The sequence below is a fragment of the Marmota flaviventris genome, chromosome 1, assembly GCF_047511675.1.
Source record: "Marmota flaviventris isolate mMarFla1 chromosome 1, mMarFla1.hap1, whole genome shotgun sequence".
NCBI classification, from domain to species: domain Eukaryota; kingdom Metazoa; phylum Chordata; class Mammalia; order Rodentia; family Sciuridae; genus Marmota; species Marmota flaviventris.
In genome coordinates, this window is record NC_092498.1 from 156,988,889 (window position 1) to 157,003,291 (window position 14,403).

The 14,403-nt window shown below is 44.5% G+C and overlaps 2 protein-coding genes across 2 annotated transcripts; one reads left to right on the forward strand and one right to left on the reverse strand.

The window, feature by feature from the left end:
* Nucleotides 1-922: 922 nt before the first annotated feature.
* C1H22orf39 (chromosome 1 C22orf39 homolog) lies at nucleotides 923-6,161 on the forward strand. The gene is made up of 3 exons (XM_027924355.3): nucleotides 923-1,335; nucleotides 1,473-1,640; nucleotides 4,980-6,161. The coding sequence occupies exons 1-3, from the start codon at nucleotides 1,312-1,314 to the stop codon at nucleotides 5,103-5,105; spliced, it is 318 nt and encodes a 105-aa protein (XP_027780156.1). The 5' UTR covers nucleotides 923-1,311; the 3' UTR covers nucleotides 5,106-6,161.
* A 4,270-nt stretch (nucleotides 6,162-10,431) lies between these two features.
* On the reverse strand, nucleotides 10,432-13,849 carry Mrpl40 (mitochondrial ribosomal protein L40). The gene is made up of 4 exons (XM_027924356.2): nucleotides 13,568-13,849; nucleotides 13,188-13,265; nucleotides 11,708-11,866; nucleotides 10,432-10,864 (listed from the first exon to the last, which is right to left on the reverse strand). Exons 1-4 carry the CDS (start codon nucleotides 13,618-13,620, stop codon nucleotides 10,540-10,542), a joined length of 615 nt encoding a protein of 204 aa, XP_027780157.1. The 5' UTR covers nucleotides 13,621-13,849; the 3' UTR covers nucleotides 10,432-10,539.
* Nucleotides 13,850-14,403: the final 554 nt, after the last annotated feature.

A 14,403-nucleotide genomic window follows, 5' to 3' on the forward strand; every position in this document is an offset into this window, starting at 1 on the left:
CCAGAGTCCATGCACCCAGAGCATGGATGAGTACCATATTCTGGGCTTGATCCTGTAGCACAAACCATCATCACTGGCAATGGATGGTGACCTACCAGATCCTCCACTTAGGTGGTCTCAGTTTCACATCAGAGGTAAAAGCTCTCCTTAGCAAGTAGGCAGCCTCCATTTGCAGAATTTTGATAGCTAACAAATTGTCATTTTGTGCATAATGAATATCAGTGTAAGTCCTGGCCCTAGGTTTTTATATTCCTTAAGCAATACTTGGCTTTATGCAATTAAACTCCTACTTCTTTACTGGAGACACACTTCCCTGTCTGTACCAAAGGCCTTCTGGTAGCTGTTTGGGCATTTCTGTTTGTTTGTTTAAAGTGATTCTAGGGACTGAACCTGGGGCCTTCAGCATGCTAGGCAAGTGCTCTCCCACCAGCTACATCCCCAGGCCAATTAACTCATGTCACCTGGAGCACTGGGCCTGGTGCTTACTGCTACGGTATGTGGCCCACAGCTCTTCACAGGCAGTGTCTTCTCCTAACTTGGAGCCAGCCATCTCAACAAGACCCCTGGGAAAACTAGCTTTCTCACATACTTTCAGACCCACTGTTATCCCTGGAATGAGCTCAGCAACTGCATTGTAAGGGGCTCCTCAGCAGATGATTGAATTTCATTCAGAGAGCCATTACATAGGTATTACAAGGCATTTGTGCAGACCCACCAGCTGTACTTTTGCCTCTATTGCCTCTCTCTGCCGGGAATGCCCATCTCGCAGCCTCCTCTTCCAGCTTGGGTTCCTTGGGGAAGTCATCTTGCACCCAAGGACCACCAGCACATATCTCAGATCCAACCAACTCTTGTTATTTTGTGACTACATCTTCACCTCTGGTCACTGCAGCCCTGCAACATTTGCAAGTTGATGCTTACAGAACGTGCTTTCAAAAATGAACTAGATCTTCGAGATTTAAAAAAGTAAGAATGATGTAAATAATTGGGATATCCGCTACAGCCAAGCACATGGCTGTGTAGCCCAGGACGCCAGTCAGACACTAGCTGACTACACCAGTCTGCCTTGGTCACTGCGGGTCTCTTGGAACACATTTCCCGCCCTGCCTTTCTTCGTGTCACCGCCTCTGGCTGTTATTGGCTATTGAACTCAAACATCCTGTTTATTGGCACTTCTCAGGAAGTATTTGGTAAGAGTTGCACTATCTTGGAGTTCATTGGTTCTTCAATGTGTCAGTTACGTATATTGTGTTCTCCTCAGTTTTCATTGGGTGGTGGGCGGATGCGCTGTGGCTTGGCAGTAGATTCAACATGGCCGAAGGCAACAACTGGATGGTAAATGTGGTGGGCAATAAGGGTCCGCGGGGGTCTGGTCCGACTAGGAAAGTAGATTAGTAGGGCGAGGACTGGACGGGATCAGGGACGTGGAGCGTGGACGCAGAGCCCGGCTCAGACGCCATCTCTTGCCTCAGCCTCCGCGACCCTGTGAGGCCTACCAAGCTGAGTGGAAGCTCTGTCGCAGCGCCCGGAACTTCCTGCATCACTACTATGTCCACGGGGAGCTCCCGACCTGCGACCAGTGGCTGCGCGACCTGACCAGTTGTCGCGACTGGGAGGAACGCCATAGCACCGAGGCCCAGGTGCGCCGGGAGAGGTCTGGGTGGAGTGCGGTGTGGAGCCCCCAGGCCCTGGGCATTTTGCAGGCGATTACTGGAGTCCCTCCCCTCACTTATTTTGAAAAATATCCCAAATTAGTGTCATGTGATTTTGGGAGGGCATTAAGAATAAAAAGGGAAACAGAAGTGTAGTTTGGAGAGAGGAGGGCCGACCTTCCAGTCTACAGCAGACCGGTAGAGCTTGTGATACTGCTGTTCCTGATTTCAGAGCCTTCACTTAACCCCAAGGGCACGACTTAGGAAAAGAAAGTAGACCCAGGTGCCCTGAGGAGAGGGTGGGCTGTAGAGGACTGGTGATGTGGTTGAGTACCAGGGACCTGAGGGGCCTTGAAAAAGACTTCAGAGTCTAGTGTCCAGTTTAAAAGAGAAGCATAATATTGTATAATTTTTAAAAGATCAGTCTGGCTGCGGAGGTGCAGAGAGTATATATCTTAGAGGACCAGGGAGATAGTAAAGAAGTGGTTCTAGGTGTCTGTTGGGCAGACAGTTATCATGTTGAAGGCTCTTTGGGATCCAGGGGGAGTGCCAGGGAACATAGAAGGGAGCCAACACCACCAGCCAGGAGCTTCAGTGTTGTTAAATATATGTGAATACTCTGAAACAAACTGATGTGGAAACCAAGCTGTTATAATAAAATGATGACAAGTGCACAATAAGTGAAAGTCAAAAACATGGGAGAAAGCTTGTAATTTGTATGTTATCTACATAAGCTCTTACACATGTCAATATGAAAACAGAGATGATTGCAGAACAGAAAAATGGACAAAAGGTACAAAGAAGCAATTATTGAAAAAGAAAACCAAGCTAGGCATCATGGCAAACACCTGTAATCCCAGTGACTCTGGAGGCTAAGACAGGAAGATTGCAAGTTCAAGGCCAGCTTTAGCAACTTAGCTAGGCCCTTAGCAACTTAGTGAGACCATGTCTCAAAAAATAAAAAGGACTGGGGATATAGCTCAAATGGTACTGGGGATTGAACTCAGGGGCACTCGACCACTAAGCCACATCCCCAGCCCTATTTTGTATTTTATTTTGAGTTGCTTAGGGCCTCACCATTGTTGAGGCTAGCTTTGAACTCATGATCCTCCTGTCTCAGCCTCCTGAGCCACTGTGTTCACTGTGTGTTCTATCCCTAGTACAGAAAGAAAGAAAGAAAACCAAGCCAAGTGTGGTGGTATAGACCTGAAATCCTAGGGATTTAGGAGGCTGAGGCAGTAGGATTACAAGTTTAAGGCTGGCCTCCACAATCAATGAGACCCTCTCTCAAAAAATAAAAAGGACTGGGGAGGGTAGCTCAGTGATTGAGTGCCACTGGGTTTAAGGGTTTAATCACCACTACCACAAAAAAAGAAAAAAGAAAGAAGACAAGCAAATGGCCAGACTGAAGTAAAAATGGCAGATTTGTTAGTCCAGTGGAAAGTGTTTATAAGAGTTTTTAGAGTCTGGGGGCACTCATGCAGTTTTGTTGGGAGTGTCTAGTTTTCTGATTGTTTAAGCATCAAATGCACACCTTTTGAACCTTTATTGTTACTTTTAGAAGCTTATCCTAGGGATGTAATTAAACAGTAGTGCTCAGTTAAAACTTAAAAATGTTCACTGTATCAGTGTTTATGATAATACAGAAAATAAAAATAAGTTTCATTAATAGACACTTGATCAGATAACTTTTTCCACATGGGGAGAACTGCACAGCAGTTATAAAGAATAGATAGCAGCCAGGTCGGTGGTGCACGCCTGTAATATCCCAGTGGCTCAGGAGGCTGAGGCAGGAGGATCATGAGTTCAAAGCTAGCCTCAGCAATGGTGAGGCCCTAAGCAACTCAGTGATACCCTGTCTCTAAATAAAATACAAAATAGGACTGGGGATGTGGCTTAGTGGTCGAGTGCCCCCGAGTTCAATCCCAGTACCAAAAAAAACAAAAAAAGGATAGATAGCAATACCTGGGCATGCCTACAGTATACAAGATTTTGTTTAGTGAAAAAAGTAAGAAGTAGATTAGATAGCAGATTATTCTATTTTAAGAGAAACAAACAATAGCCTTAAAACTTGGGATTAAGAAGGTTTTGGGGAGGCTGTTAACTGCTACAGTAAGGATAGAGATTTGGGGTCTTTCATATTCTGTGCATTTCTGATACACCCCTCACCACCCCCCACCCTTACAGTACTAGGGATTGACCCCAGGGCCTAAGGCATGCTGGGCAAGCACTCTACCACTGAACTACATTCCCAGCCCCTTCTGATTGCTCTGTGTGTGTGTGTGTGTGTGTGTGTGTGTGTGTTGCTGGGGATTGAACCCACATGTGAGGGAAGCACTCTTCCAACTGAGCTATATCCCCAGACCCCTTCTGATTGTTTTTTAAACAATAAAATAAAAATGTTTTATTTGAGGAATTGGGGGTATAGCCCAGTGGTAAAGGACACTTGCCTAGCACTGGGTTCAATCCCTAGCATTAAAAAAATATTTTGAGACAAAAAAGCTTGAATAAAGACAGATAAATAGATTAAATTATATGTGTAAAGAGGCCTGCATAGCACAAGAGCCCACTCAACTTTGTAATATGCTGCCCTTTGTCTGTCTTGGGGTTAGTGGCTGAGAGAATCTGGTGGGTTGAGGTACCTGTTATACACAGCCTCACTTAGTGGTCTGGCCTATATTTCCTCCCCACAGTGGCTCCTGTAGATGGTTATTCCCACCTAGAGCCTCCACCCTCAGACTTAACAAGTGAAGTAGTTGTCCCAGACTTACCAGGCCAGCTAAAGCCATCTGATCCTGAGGCCCAGGACAAGACATCTTAAAATTCCTCAATTGCCAGACATGGTGATACATGCCTATAATTCCAGCCACTTGGGAGGCTGAGGCAGAAGGATCATAAGTTTAAGGTGAGCCTCAAGAAACTTAGCAAGAACTTGCTCCCCAAAACCAAAAAGGGCTAGAGATGTACCTCGGTTGTAGAGTCCTTGCCTAGCATGTGCCAGGCCCTGGGTTCAATCCCTAGTACTGCAAAAAAAATTAAAAAGTTAAGCAAGCTATAAAAGCCCTTAAATCAGAATGATCTACACAGTTTTCCACAGTAATTTATGAGAAAGAATGGTCTAGATATGTGTCCTAATATGGAACATCCTTAAGATTTCTTGGGTGGAAGCCATTGAGCTATGAAACTGCATACTCTATTCTTCCATTTGTCCATCAATGTTTAGGAGGGTGCTGGAGGAGGCGGGTGGTACCAGGGCCATGTGACAGTTTTTGAGTCCCTGGAGCTCAGCCATGAGGCAGAAAGTGACCTAGAATCTTATTTGCACAGCGATCCCTCTGTGAGAGTGAGCGGGCACGTGTCCAGGCTGCACAGAAGAACACCCTGGTGTGGGCCCTGAGGCAGAACCCTCCTGCTGACTGGCACCTTCCTCTGCTGCAGGAAAAAAATGAGTGACAAGCATCCCTCTCCTTGGCCTGTGCAGCTTCCTCAAGTCTGTTTCAAGTGGAGCTGTCACACAGCCCTAAGAACTGTGACCAGCCCAAACCATCTAATGGGAGGGACACCCTTGAGTTTCCACTCAACCTGTTACACAGAACAGGACATCTGTAGCCCTAACCTGCTTGCCTCTCACCAGCATCAGGGTATCTACCACCACAATGCACTGAAAGACAATTACCCTCTCTATACAGATTATGGGAAGCCAAGTATTGTGGCAGGTACCTGTGAGCAGTGAGGCCAGACTTACTAATGCCTACCCCAGGGATAAGTCTCTGGGTTATAGGGTTCTCAGGATAACTTGAGTGAGAACCCTGACAAGTGTGGACACTTGGTTAAGTCAAACAGTTGTACTTCTATGATCTACTCTCCTTGTCATTGGGAAATAGACTACTACATCCCAGGCTTTATGATTCTGTATTGCAGCCTTTGACATCCAAGCATGCTCAATTCCACTGCAGATGCAGGTGGGGTGTGACAAGCAGGCAGGAGCTCACTGGCTCCTCTGCACTAGGAAACTTCATGGAAGGCTCCCAAAGAGGCCCTTGGAGATTTTTTTAAGAAGTGCATATAGGAATAGAAAACAACCTTGCAAAAGTTCATGGAATATTGGTGTCAAAAACACAAATACAAAAGGGCTGGGTCTTTTTTTATTTTAAGGCTGATAAGTTTTCTTCAAATAGCTTCTATTGTAATTTAAGGGAAAGACAAACATTAAACATCAATATATGATTCTTGGGGTGGACATGTCAAATATATGCATATGAACCACCAAGAGCACTAATTTTTTTTTTTTTAGAAGTTTATTACTAAATAAGGTGGTTTAGCACCTTGTGGCTGTGTAACTGTCTCCAAGTGCAATGCTGAGGACCACTTTGGGTATGTGTCCAGCACTCTCTCCTATCCTTTCCTGGCTATGGGCAGTGGGTTAAATATCTTTCAATTTGTTCTTTGAAACAAAATAAGTGATCATTTCAGAAAGGCATACATTAATAAATAAAATTTTCAAGTGTGTTTTCCGTGCTCATGTGAATGGTGAGGGGGGTATGTGCTCACAGGATCTCAAAAGCAGAGGAGTGAAGAGAAGTCAGGGTTTCCCCACCATAGCGGGACAGCCTTGATGTGACTAAGCTAAGCAGGGAGAATCCAGCCTGAATGTGGCTGTATTAATGACATACATTTCCAGCTAATGAAGTCAGAGAAGGTAGCAGCTACAAGAGTTTTTCTCAAACACAGGGAAAAGGCATCTGAATTTTGGATTCTGCATTTTTTTTTTTAATACTTACTTTTTAGTTGTAGTTGGACACCTTTATTTTATTGATTTTTATGTGGTGCTGAAGATTGAACCCAGGGCCTCACACATGGTAGGCGAGCGCTGTAGCTCTACCGCTGAGCCACAACCCCAGCCCTGGATTCTGCATTTTATACCCGAAATTGTATCATCTACCTTGGAGGGGGGTGGGGCTGGACATGCAAGTAAAGCTTAAGGGAACCCTCCCCCATATGCACCAGTCCATGAAGGACTCCTCCCACTACAGCTATGCTCCCTGCCACTTGCTTTTTCAGAGCTATGTGCACAAAAGACATTCTGGTTTTTGTTCTTTTCTATCTGAATATTCAGGTCCTCCTCCTGCACTGCTACTGTTTGCATTTTGTCTGTCTTACTCTACTGAACAAGTTCTACATAAACAAATAATCTCTGCACAGAATGTTCTTGCGTGTGTGTGTGTGTTTGATATGTAACACAGGGCCTCAGGCCTAGCCAAGACTGCAGTCTTGAAACTGATAAGTTGCCTTCAAATAATTTCTATTGCAGTTTAGAAGAAAGAACAAACATCAACAAATATGAATCTTGGGTTGGGGGAGTAGTTTAATGCTAGAACATTTGCGCAGCATTCACAAAGCCCTATTTTCCATCTCCAGCACTGCAGTAAGAGTCTAAAATGAGCCAGACACAGTGGCACCCACCTGTAAACGAAGCAACTGGGGAGGCTGAGGCAGGAGGATTTCAAGTTTGAAGCCAGCACTGGCAATTTAGCCAGAACTTGTCTTAAGACAGTGCTGGGGCTGGATGTGGGTGGTGCATACCTGTAATCCCAGTGGCTTGGGAAGCTAAGGCAGGAAGATCAGATTTCAAACCCAGTGATCAGGGGCCTGGTTGGAATTCTCAGGTTGGTGGGTAGCCACAGACCTGATCTGACTTGCTTTCTACAAAGACCTTTGGCTACTACTGCACAGATAGGGACTGGAGTGAACTTGCCCAACATGGACAGATCAGTTGTCTACTGTAGTAGGACAGGCAAAAGATTAACAATAGCTCAGAACTCAGAGGTAGCAGTGGAGGTCAAGGGAACCAGTTACATTTGTTATTTGATTCAGAGGTAGAGCCAAAGAACTTAGAATTCTTATGCTATACTTTTATTCAGGGCTGGTAAGAATTACAAAAGTAAACCACATACTAGAAGAATCCAGAAATAAACTCTTGCATATATAGCAAAACAATTTTTGATAAGATGATTCAATAGGGAAAGGACTGGCAAAACTGATCCGTATTGAATAAAGCTGGATCTTATTAAAAGTTAACTCAGTTGGTGGACACCAGTAATCTGAGGAACTTGAGAGGCTGAGACAAGAAGATTGCAAGTTTGAGACCACCCCTGGCAATTCGGTGAGAATCTGTCTCAAAGTAAAATGGGCTGGAGCCTGGTGTGGTGGCACACACCTATAATCCCAGCAGTTTAGGAGGCTGAGGCAGGAGGATCACAGGTTCAAAGCTAGCCTCTGCAACTTAGTAAGAGCTGGGTGTGGTGGCACATGCCTATAATACCAGCCGCTCAGAGGCTAAGGCAGGAGGATTGGAGGTTCAAAGCTAGCCTCAGCAAAGGTGAAGTGTTAAGTAACTCTGTGAGATCCTGTGTCTCAATAAAATACAAAATAGAGTTGGGGATGTGGGTCAGTAGTTAAGCACCCTCAATTCAAACCCTGGCACCCATAAAAAGGCTGGAGGGAGCTATGTAGTTCAGTGCTTGCCTAGCGAGTGCAAGGATTCTCCCCCCTTAAAAAAAAAAAATCACAAAAAAGGCAACACACAGAATGGGAGAAAATAGTTACAAATCATATATTTGATAAGGAATTAATCGAATATATAAAGCTGAATGTGAAAAATAATTCAAAAATGGACAAAGGACTTGAACGGATGTCTCTCCAAAGAAAATGTACAAATGGAAAATAAACACCTGAAAAGATGTTCAACGCCATTATTCATTAAGAAATGTAGGATGGCTACTGTTAAAAACAAAAAACAATTAAGTGTCAGTGAGCTCTGGCGCACTATGTGGAGGGAATGTACAATTGCTCAGCCTCAAAGGAAAGCAGTATGGGTTTCCACAAAATATTAGACATAGGGGGATAGTAGAGGATAGGAAAGGCAGCAGAATACAACAGACACTAGTATGGCAATATGTAAATCAATGGATGTGTAACTGATGTGATTCTGCAATCTGTATATGGGGTAAAAATGGGAGCTCATAACCCTCTTGAATCAAATTGTGAAATATGATATATCAAGAACTATGTAATGTTTTGAACAGCCAACAATAAAAAATTAAAAAAAAAAGTTAAATTATATAAACTTACAATTAAATAAATTGTATTAAAGATAAAGGTCATAAAAAAAATTTAAAAAAAAATATTAGACATAGAATTATCAAAGAGTCCAGTGGTTCCACTTCTGGGTATACACCCATAAGACTTGAAAGCTGAATCTCAAAAGAGATAGCATAGCAGCATTATTCTTTATAGCTAAAATATGGAAGCTGTCAAACACAGTGGTGCACTCTGGTAATCCTAGTGATGCAGGAAGCTGATACAGGAGGAATGCAAGTTTGAGGCCAGCCTCAGCAACTTAGGGAGAGTGTCTCCAGAAATAAAAAGAGTTGGGAGTAATGTAGCATGCCTGTAATCCCAGCAGTTTAGGAGCTGAGGCAGGAGGATGGTGAGTTCAAAACTAGCCTCAGCAACTTAGTGAGGCCCTAAGCAACTCAGTGAGTCCCTATCTCTAATAAAATATAAAAAGGGGCTGGGGATATGGCTCAGTGGTTAAGTGCCCCTGGGTTCAGTTCCTGGTACCAAAAAATAAAATAAAAAAGGACTGGGGATGTAGCTCAGTGGTAAAGCACCCTTGTGATCAATCCGTAGTTCCACAAATAAATTTTTAAAAATCAAATGTGAAAGCAACCCAAGGGTTGATCAACAGAAGAATGGATGATCAAAATTTGGTACATCCATAAAATGGAATATTAATTCAGTCTTAAAAAGAACGAAAAAACAAATTTTGACGCATGCTACAACACAGATGAACCTCTAGGACATTATGCTTAGTGAAGTAAATCAGTCACAAAAGACTAACACTTATGATTCTACTTATATGATCTTAGGATTTCTAGGTTCTAGAACGGTTGAGAAAATAAGCATTTGCTGTTTAAGCCACCCAGTTTGTGGTATTTTATTATGGCAGTCCAAGCTAACTTAACTTATTCACCATTCCAGATCAGTAATAGTGAATAATAATGCTGTGAGCCCTTGGCTTCAGCTAGCCTCACATATTTTTATAGGGCACAGGAGCTTTAGCTAATGTGTCATGGCCTCACATCTCTTGAAGGACAGAGCAGCTTTAACTAAGGTGTCCCTGGTTTGCTCTACCTTCTACAGCTTCGCTCCCCAACTTAAAACCCTAAAGGTGGCTGGGCACAGTGGTACACATCTGAAATCTTCAGAATTTGGGAGGCTGAGGCAGGTCAGCAAGTTCAAGGCTACCAGTGCAACTTAGATCCTGTCTCTAAATTAAAAAAAAAAAAAAGGCTGGAGATATGGCTCCATAATAGAGTGCAAACCAGTACACACCTACCCCCACCCCCAAAATAAAAAAAACTCAAAAGTTGGCTCTCCTGTCTGTCCTACTGTGAAGATCCTACATCTGGTGTACTTTTCCAGTTAACAAAATCCTATATATCCTTCACCTCCACACCTCTGGGTTACTTTGTGCTTCTGCAAGTGGTATTTTGACTATAAAATTGTCTTTTTTTTTTTTTGCCCTCTAGTATTGGGATTAAAGTCCCTGGGATTAAAGGCCTGAGTCACTATGCCCAGTTGGAATCTTCCTTTTTACTCATATTTTTTTCCTACTGGAAGGTAGAGGTTGATGTCTTTGTCATCTTCTTTCCAGTACCTGGCATAGCAGTATCTCTCACTCCCATCCATCAGATGAATTAATTTTGACAGAGGCTTTTGATTAAATTTTTATTTATTACCAGCATGTTCAATCTTGTGGAAAAGAGCTATCAGCCCTCATACTCCTAGAGGCAGATTGGTTTAAGAACAGCTGTGTTGAGCTTTATCTCTTGAATTCTACCTGTGTGTATATCTTGGTGATGTCATTGTACCTGCCTTCAGGGGGCTGGTAGTTAGAGATTGGTGGTGTGTAATTCGGCCCTTCCCTCTCAAAGGGGAACAGGCTGAGGTTTCGCTTGATGGCCTCAGTGTAGAGCTCTAGGGACTCAAGTTTCAATTCCTGTAGAGCTTCTTGCTGGGCCTCTAGCATAGCTCTGATGGCATCCCTCTCCATCTGATGCTCTTGCTGCTTGTATAGGGACCACCTCTTCAGAAGCAGAGCTCTCCGCTCACTTTCCTCAAAGGGAAGCTCCACCTGAGGCCGTTGTCTGTGAATGCACAAGTTCAAAAGTGTGAGGCTGGGAAGTACTGACTTCATCGGCAAGGCAGTCTGTGTAACTGCACATGACCCAATCATCCCCCTGGCTAGGCACAGACAGGAATTAGAAAAGTTAAAGGAAGAAGTGTAATATTGAATGTGGTGGCAGCTGCAATGGATGCTAGAAGCCAAAGAAGTTTTTTGTATACTCTGAGAAAACTGGTATTACTTTCTCAGCCCCAGGCAACACCCTTTGGTGAGTGATGTTACTAGAGAAAAGTGAAATGAAAGCCAAAATCCCAGGGAGAGTCTTAATACAGCTCTGTGACACCTGCTATTTTCCACTTGCATGGCAAGGTGCTGCTCTATGAATTGTGCACACTTTTCAAGAAAGCAGCAAAAGTTGCAAACCCTGCATACAACACAGTTGCAACATATACCAACTACTAAGCATTTGCATGATAAACAAAAAGCTGAGGGTTTTCTATTGTGGGGATGGGGCAAGGGCTGCAGACCCAAGGCCCACGTCACAAATCACAGCCAATATTCTTCAAGGGGAAAAAAAAAACATGAATCTTGCATTAGTACTGATGCAAATTTGTTTGAGCATCTGCACTGGATTTATCAAACAATTGTTTGATTTACTTTCCCATCCTTAGCCATAGAAGGGCACCAATCAGAGAAGTGTTCTCCAATTCCCAAAAGGCACAATCAAGGAAATAAGCGCTCAAAAAGGGCCAACTTGACTCAAACATACTGACCCATTCTGATGACAGGCATGAACTTCAAAATGAAATTAATGGAACTCCTTCCCCAACCCCCCAGGACTTTAAGTCCAGAGGAGAACCCTTACCTTGACTTATCCAAGAACCTCACAGGGGTAATAAAATCTTCAATAGGAATTAACTCTTGGCTAGCCTTTTCCAGTTTTCGGATCCTCTTTTTCAAACGGTCTTTCGCTGCTTGATCTTTTTTGGGATCTACCTTCTTCTTCTTTCGCAGAGGTTCTGCTCTAGTGAATAAAAAGCAAATGTTAAATGTTTTCCTCATCCATCTCATGAGAGATACAATGCTAAGTGAAGTGCCTCATATCTGTACTCTGGGGAAAAAAAGTTGTGCATGTTTCTTATCCTATGAACTGGGTGGCATAGAGTGGCAGTTCCATCCCGGTGTCCTTGTGAGAACAGATATGGGTGCCAGGAATAGGTATGAAATCATGGTTGGGTATCAGGAATAAACTAAAGTGAAGTGTTCATTTTTAATCTTAGGATTCCAGTGTGCTGTAGGACTGCACTGAAAAGTGAAAATACCAAACTGATAGAAGCTCATTATTCACATTTTAAATGGATTTATGATTTATTAAAATACTTTAGGGAGGCTGGAAGATGTGGCTCAAGCTGTATCGCAATCACCTGGCATGCGCACAGCGCTGGGTTGGATCCTCAGCACCACATACAAATAAAGATGTTGTGTCCGCTGAAAACTAAAAATAAAAAAATATTAAAAATTCTCTCTCTCTCTTAAAAAAAATACTTTAGGACTAAGAAAAGACAACATAGTAAAAGTGACTGGTATATTCACTTGTCAGTATTTCTTTTTTTTTAATATTTATTTTTTAGTTTTAGGTGGACACAATATCTTTATTTTTTATTTTTATGTGGTGTTGAGGATGGAACCCAGCCCCCCACGCATGCCAGGCGGCACGCTACCGCTTCAGCCACATCCCCAGCCCGAGCATTTCTTAACACTATTCCCATCTTTGAGCTTTGGCAAAAGTCTGTTATTAGGAACACATCTTCCAGTCATAACTTACTATTAAAAATAACCAAATCCTAGCCAGGTGCTGTGGGGCAGGCCTGTAATCCCAGTGGGCAACTTAGCAAGTCCCTCTCTCAAAATAGAAAATAAAAATGGGGAGGCAGCTCAGTGTAAAGCATCCCCAGATTTAATCACCAGTACCAAAGGGGGGAAAATTGAATAAAGTCTCTGGATAGGGCCTAAGAGAGTCCAAGATGGAAATACCTTTAGGCTTCGAACCTCCTGGTACCCAGGGAGTCAGAATGAGTAGGAGAGGAAGGCCCATGTACAAACAAGCTGTGCCTTTGGCTAATTGATATTTATTCAAAATACTTTTACAATTAATTTTTTAAAAATTATCAATAGCAAAATATGGGACAGAGTCTGTTGACAGGCAGCTGCCCAAATTTAACTATGAAAAGCTGTGTAGTGAATTTTGCAAGCCAAATGTGGAGCAGTCTTACTTTATTCTGGTCACATGCACATCTGTTTTTGCCCACACCCCCAAAGAGGTCCCGGCCGCGGTCGAATTTTACCTCATGGGAATGAGTTCCCAGAAGGACAACAATGAAGCTCTCTGGTGGGTGTCTCTGACCTGTGTCTTCCAAGAAAGCCTGAAGGAGACAAGGTATGTATAAATATCTAATTTTTTCCCTGCTGCACAGGAAAAGAAAATGCGCACACGCACAAAACTTGCATCTGCTAAACCTGGAGCTTTTTAAAAAATACTAGATATTACAAATAGGTCAATCTGGGGATTTTTCAAAATCTCCGGCTTCACTATAGACATGATCAGCTGACTCATCCCTGACATATCCGTGGACAAGGGAGATAGGGAGGGAGCGCAGAAATCCCTGCCGCCGAGATCCCGCACATGCCCAGAGCGCCCCGTTACCATGCCAGAGCCCAAACTCACCGGCTTAGAGGACGCAGAGCTTGCATCCCACATAGCCGCGCCACAGCCGCCATGGCTTGTTTTGCTGCCGACTGGCGGGCAGCTTCCGGGCGCCCCCCACCTTGGCTGTCCGGTCGGCTGAGCCAAGGACAGAGGTCCAGTAGGCTCACTGCCGCGCACTTCACCGTTCCGGCCTCTGGAGACTGGGCTCGATCCTGGCCCCGCCCCGACGCAGCCCCGCCCACAGCGTCCCTAGAGCGGGCCGCACGCTGCGGGAGTCTTTCACTTCGTGGTGCGTGGGGTCCTTCCTTCCGCTTTTTTTCCACGGCTGTGAGCCCGCCCCTACGGCAGGCCTAATAACGGCCGCCCGCTGCTTAGGATGTTTGGCGTGTGTCCCAGCGAAGGTCTGGTCCCTCTGGGCAGCCAGAATGGCCGAGAGGGCGTCACTCTGCTCTACCCGGTCCAAGTGTCCGCGTCTTTGAAAATGATCCCGATCTTCCAATAAACGCGCCTTCCTGGGCCTCTCCCGCCACCCTCCCCGGAACTGGGTCGTTTCTCGCATTCGTTCGAATTCCCGGCTGCGGCCGTCAGGTGGTTGCATCCCAGCGCCTGCACGGGGACTGGCTCTCGCTAGATGCCCAATAGCGCCGGGGCGAATAGTGTTGATGAATAACATAATCTAATTAGTCGAACTCGGAACCAGCCGGGGAGACCTGGTGACAAGCTATCTAGAACACTCAGGCTCAGCCTAGCTCTCTGGATCGCCAGGCCGGCCGGGTTGCAACTCTAGGCTCTGCTGGGCCACTGCTGCCCGGGCCGCCCCGCCCTTGGTCAGCGACAGCATCACGCTTGACCCA

Coding starts and splice junctions, on each gene's coding strand:
- C1H22orf39 (XM_027924355.3), top strand. CDS start 1,312: ATGGCCGAAGGCAACAACTGGATG. Junction 1,336..1,472: donor CCGAAGGCAACAACTGGATG/GTAAATGTGGTG, acceptor CTCTTGCCTCAG/CCTCCGCGACCCTGTGAGGC. Junction 1,641..4,979: donor GCCATAGCACCGAGGCCCAG/GTGCGCCGGGAG, acceptor TTATTTGCACAG/CGATCCCTCTGTGAGAGTGA.
- Mrpl40 (XM_027924356.2), bottom strand. CDS start 13,620: ATGGCGGCTGTGGCGCGGCTATGTGGGATGCAAGCTCTGCGTCCTCTA. Junction 11,867..13,187: donor TGGGAACTCATTCCCATGAG/GTAAAATTCGAC, acceptor TTTATTCACTAG/AGCAGAACCTCTGCGAAAGA. Junction 10,865..11,707: donor AGGTTCTTGGATAAGTCAAG/GTAAGGGTTCTC, acceptor GTGCATTCACAG/ACAACGGCCTCAGGTGGAGC.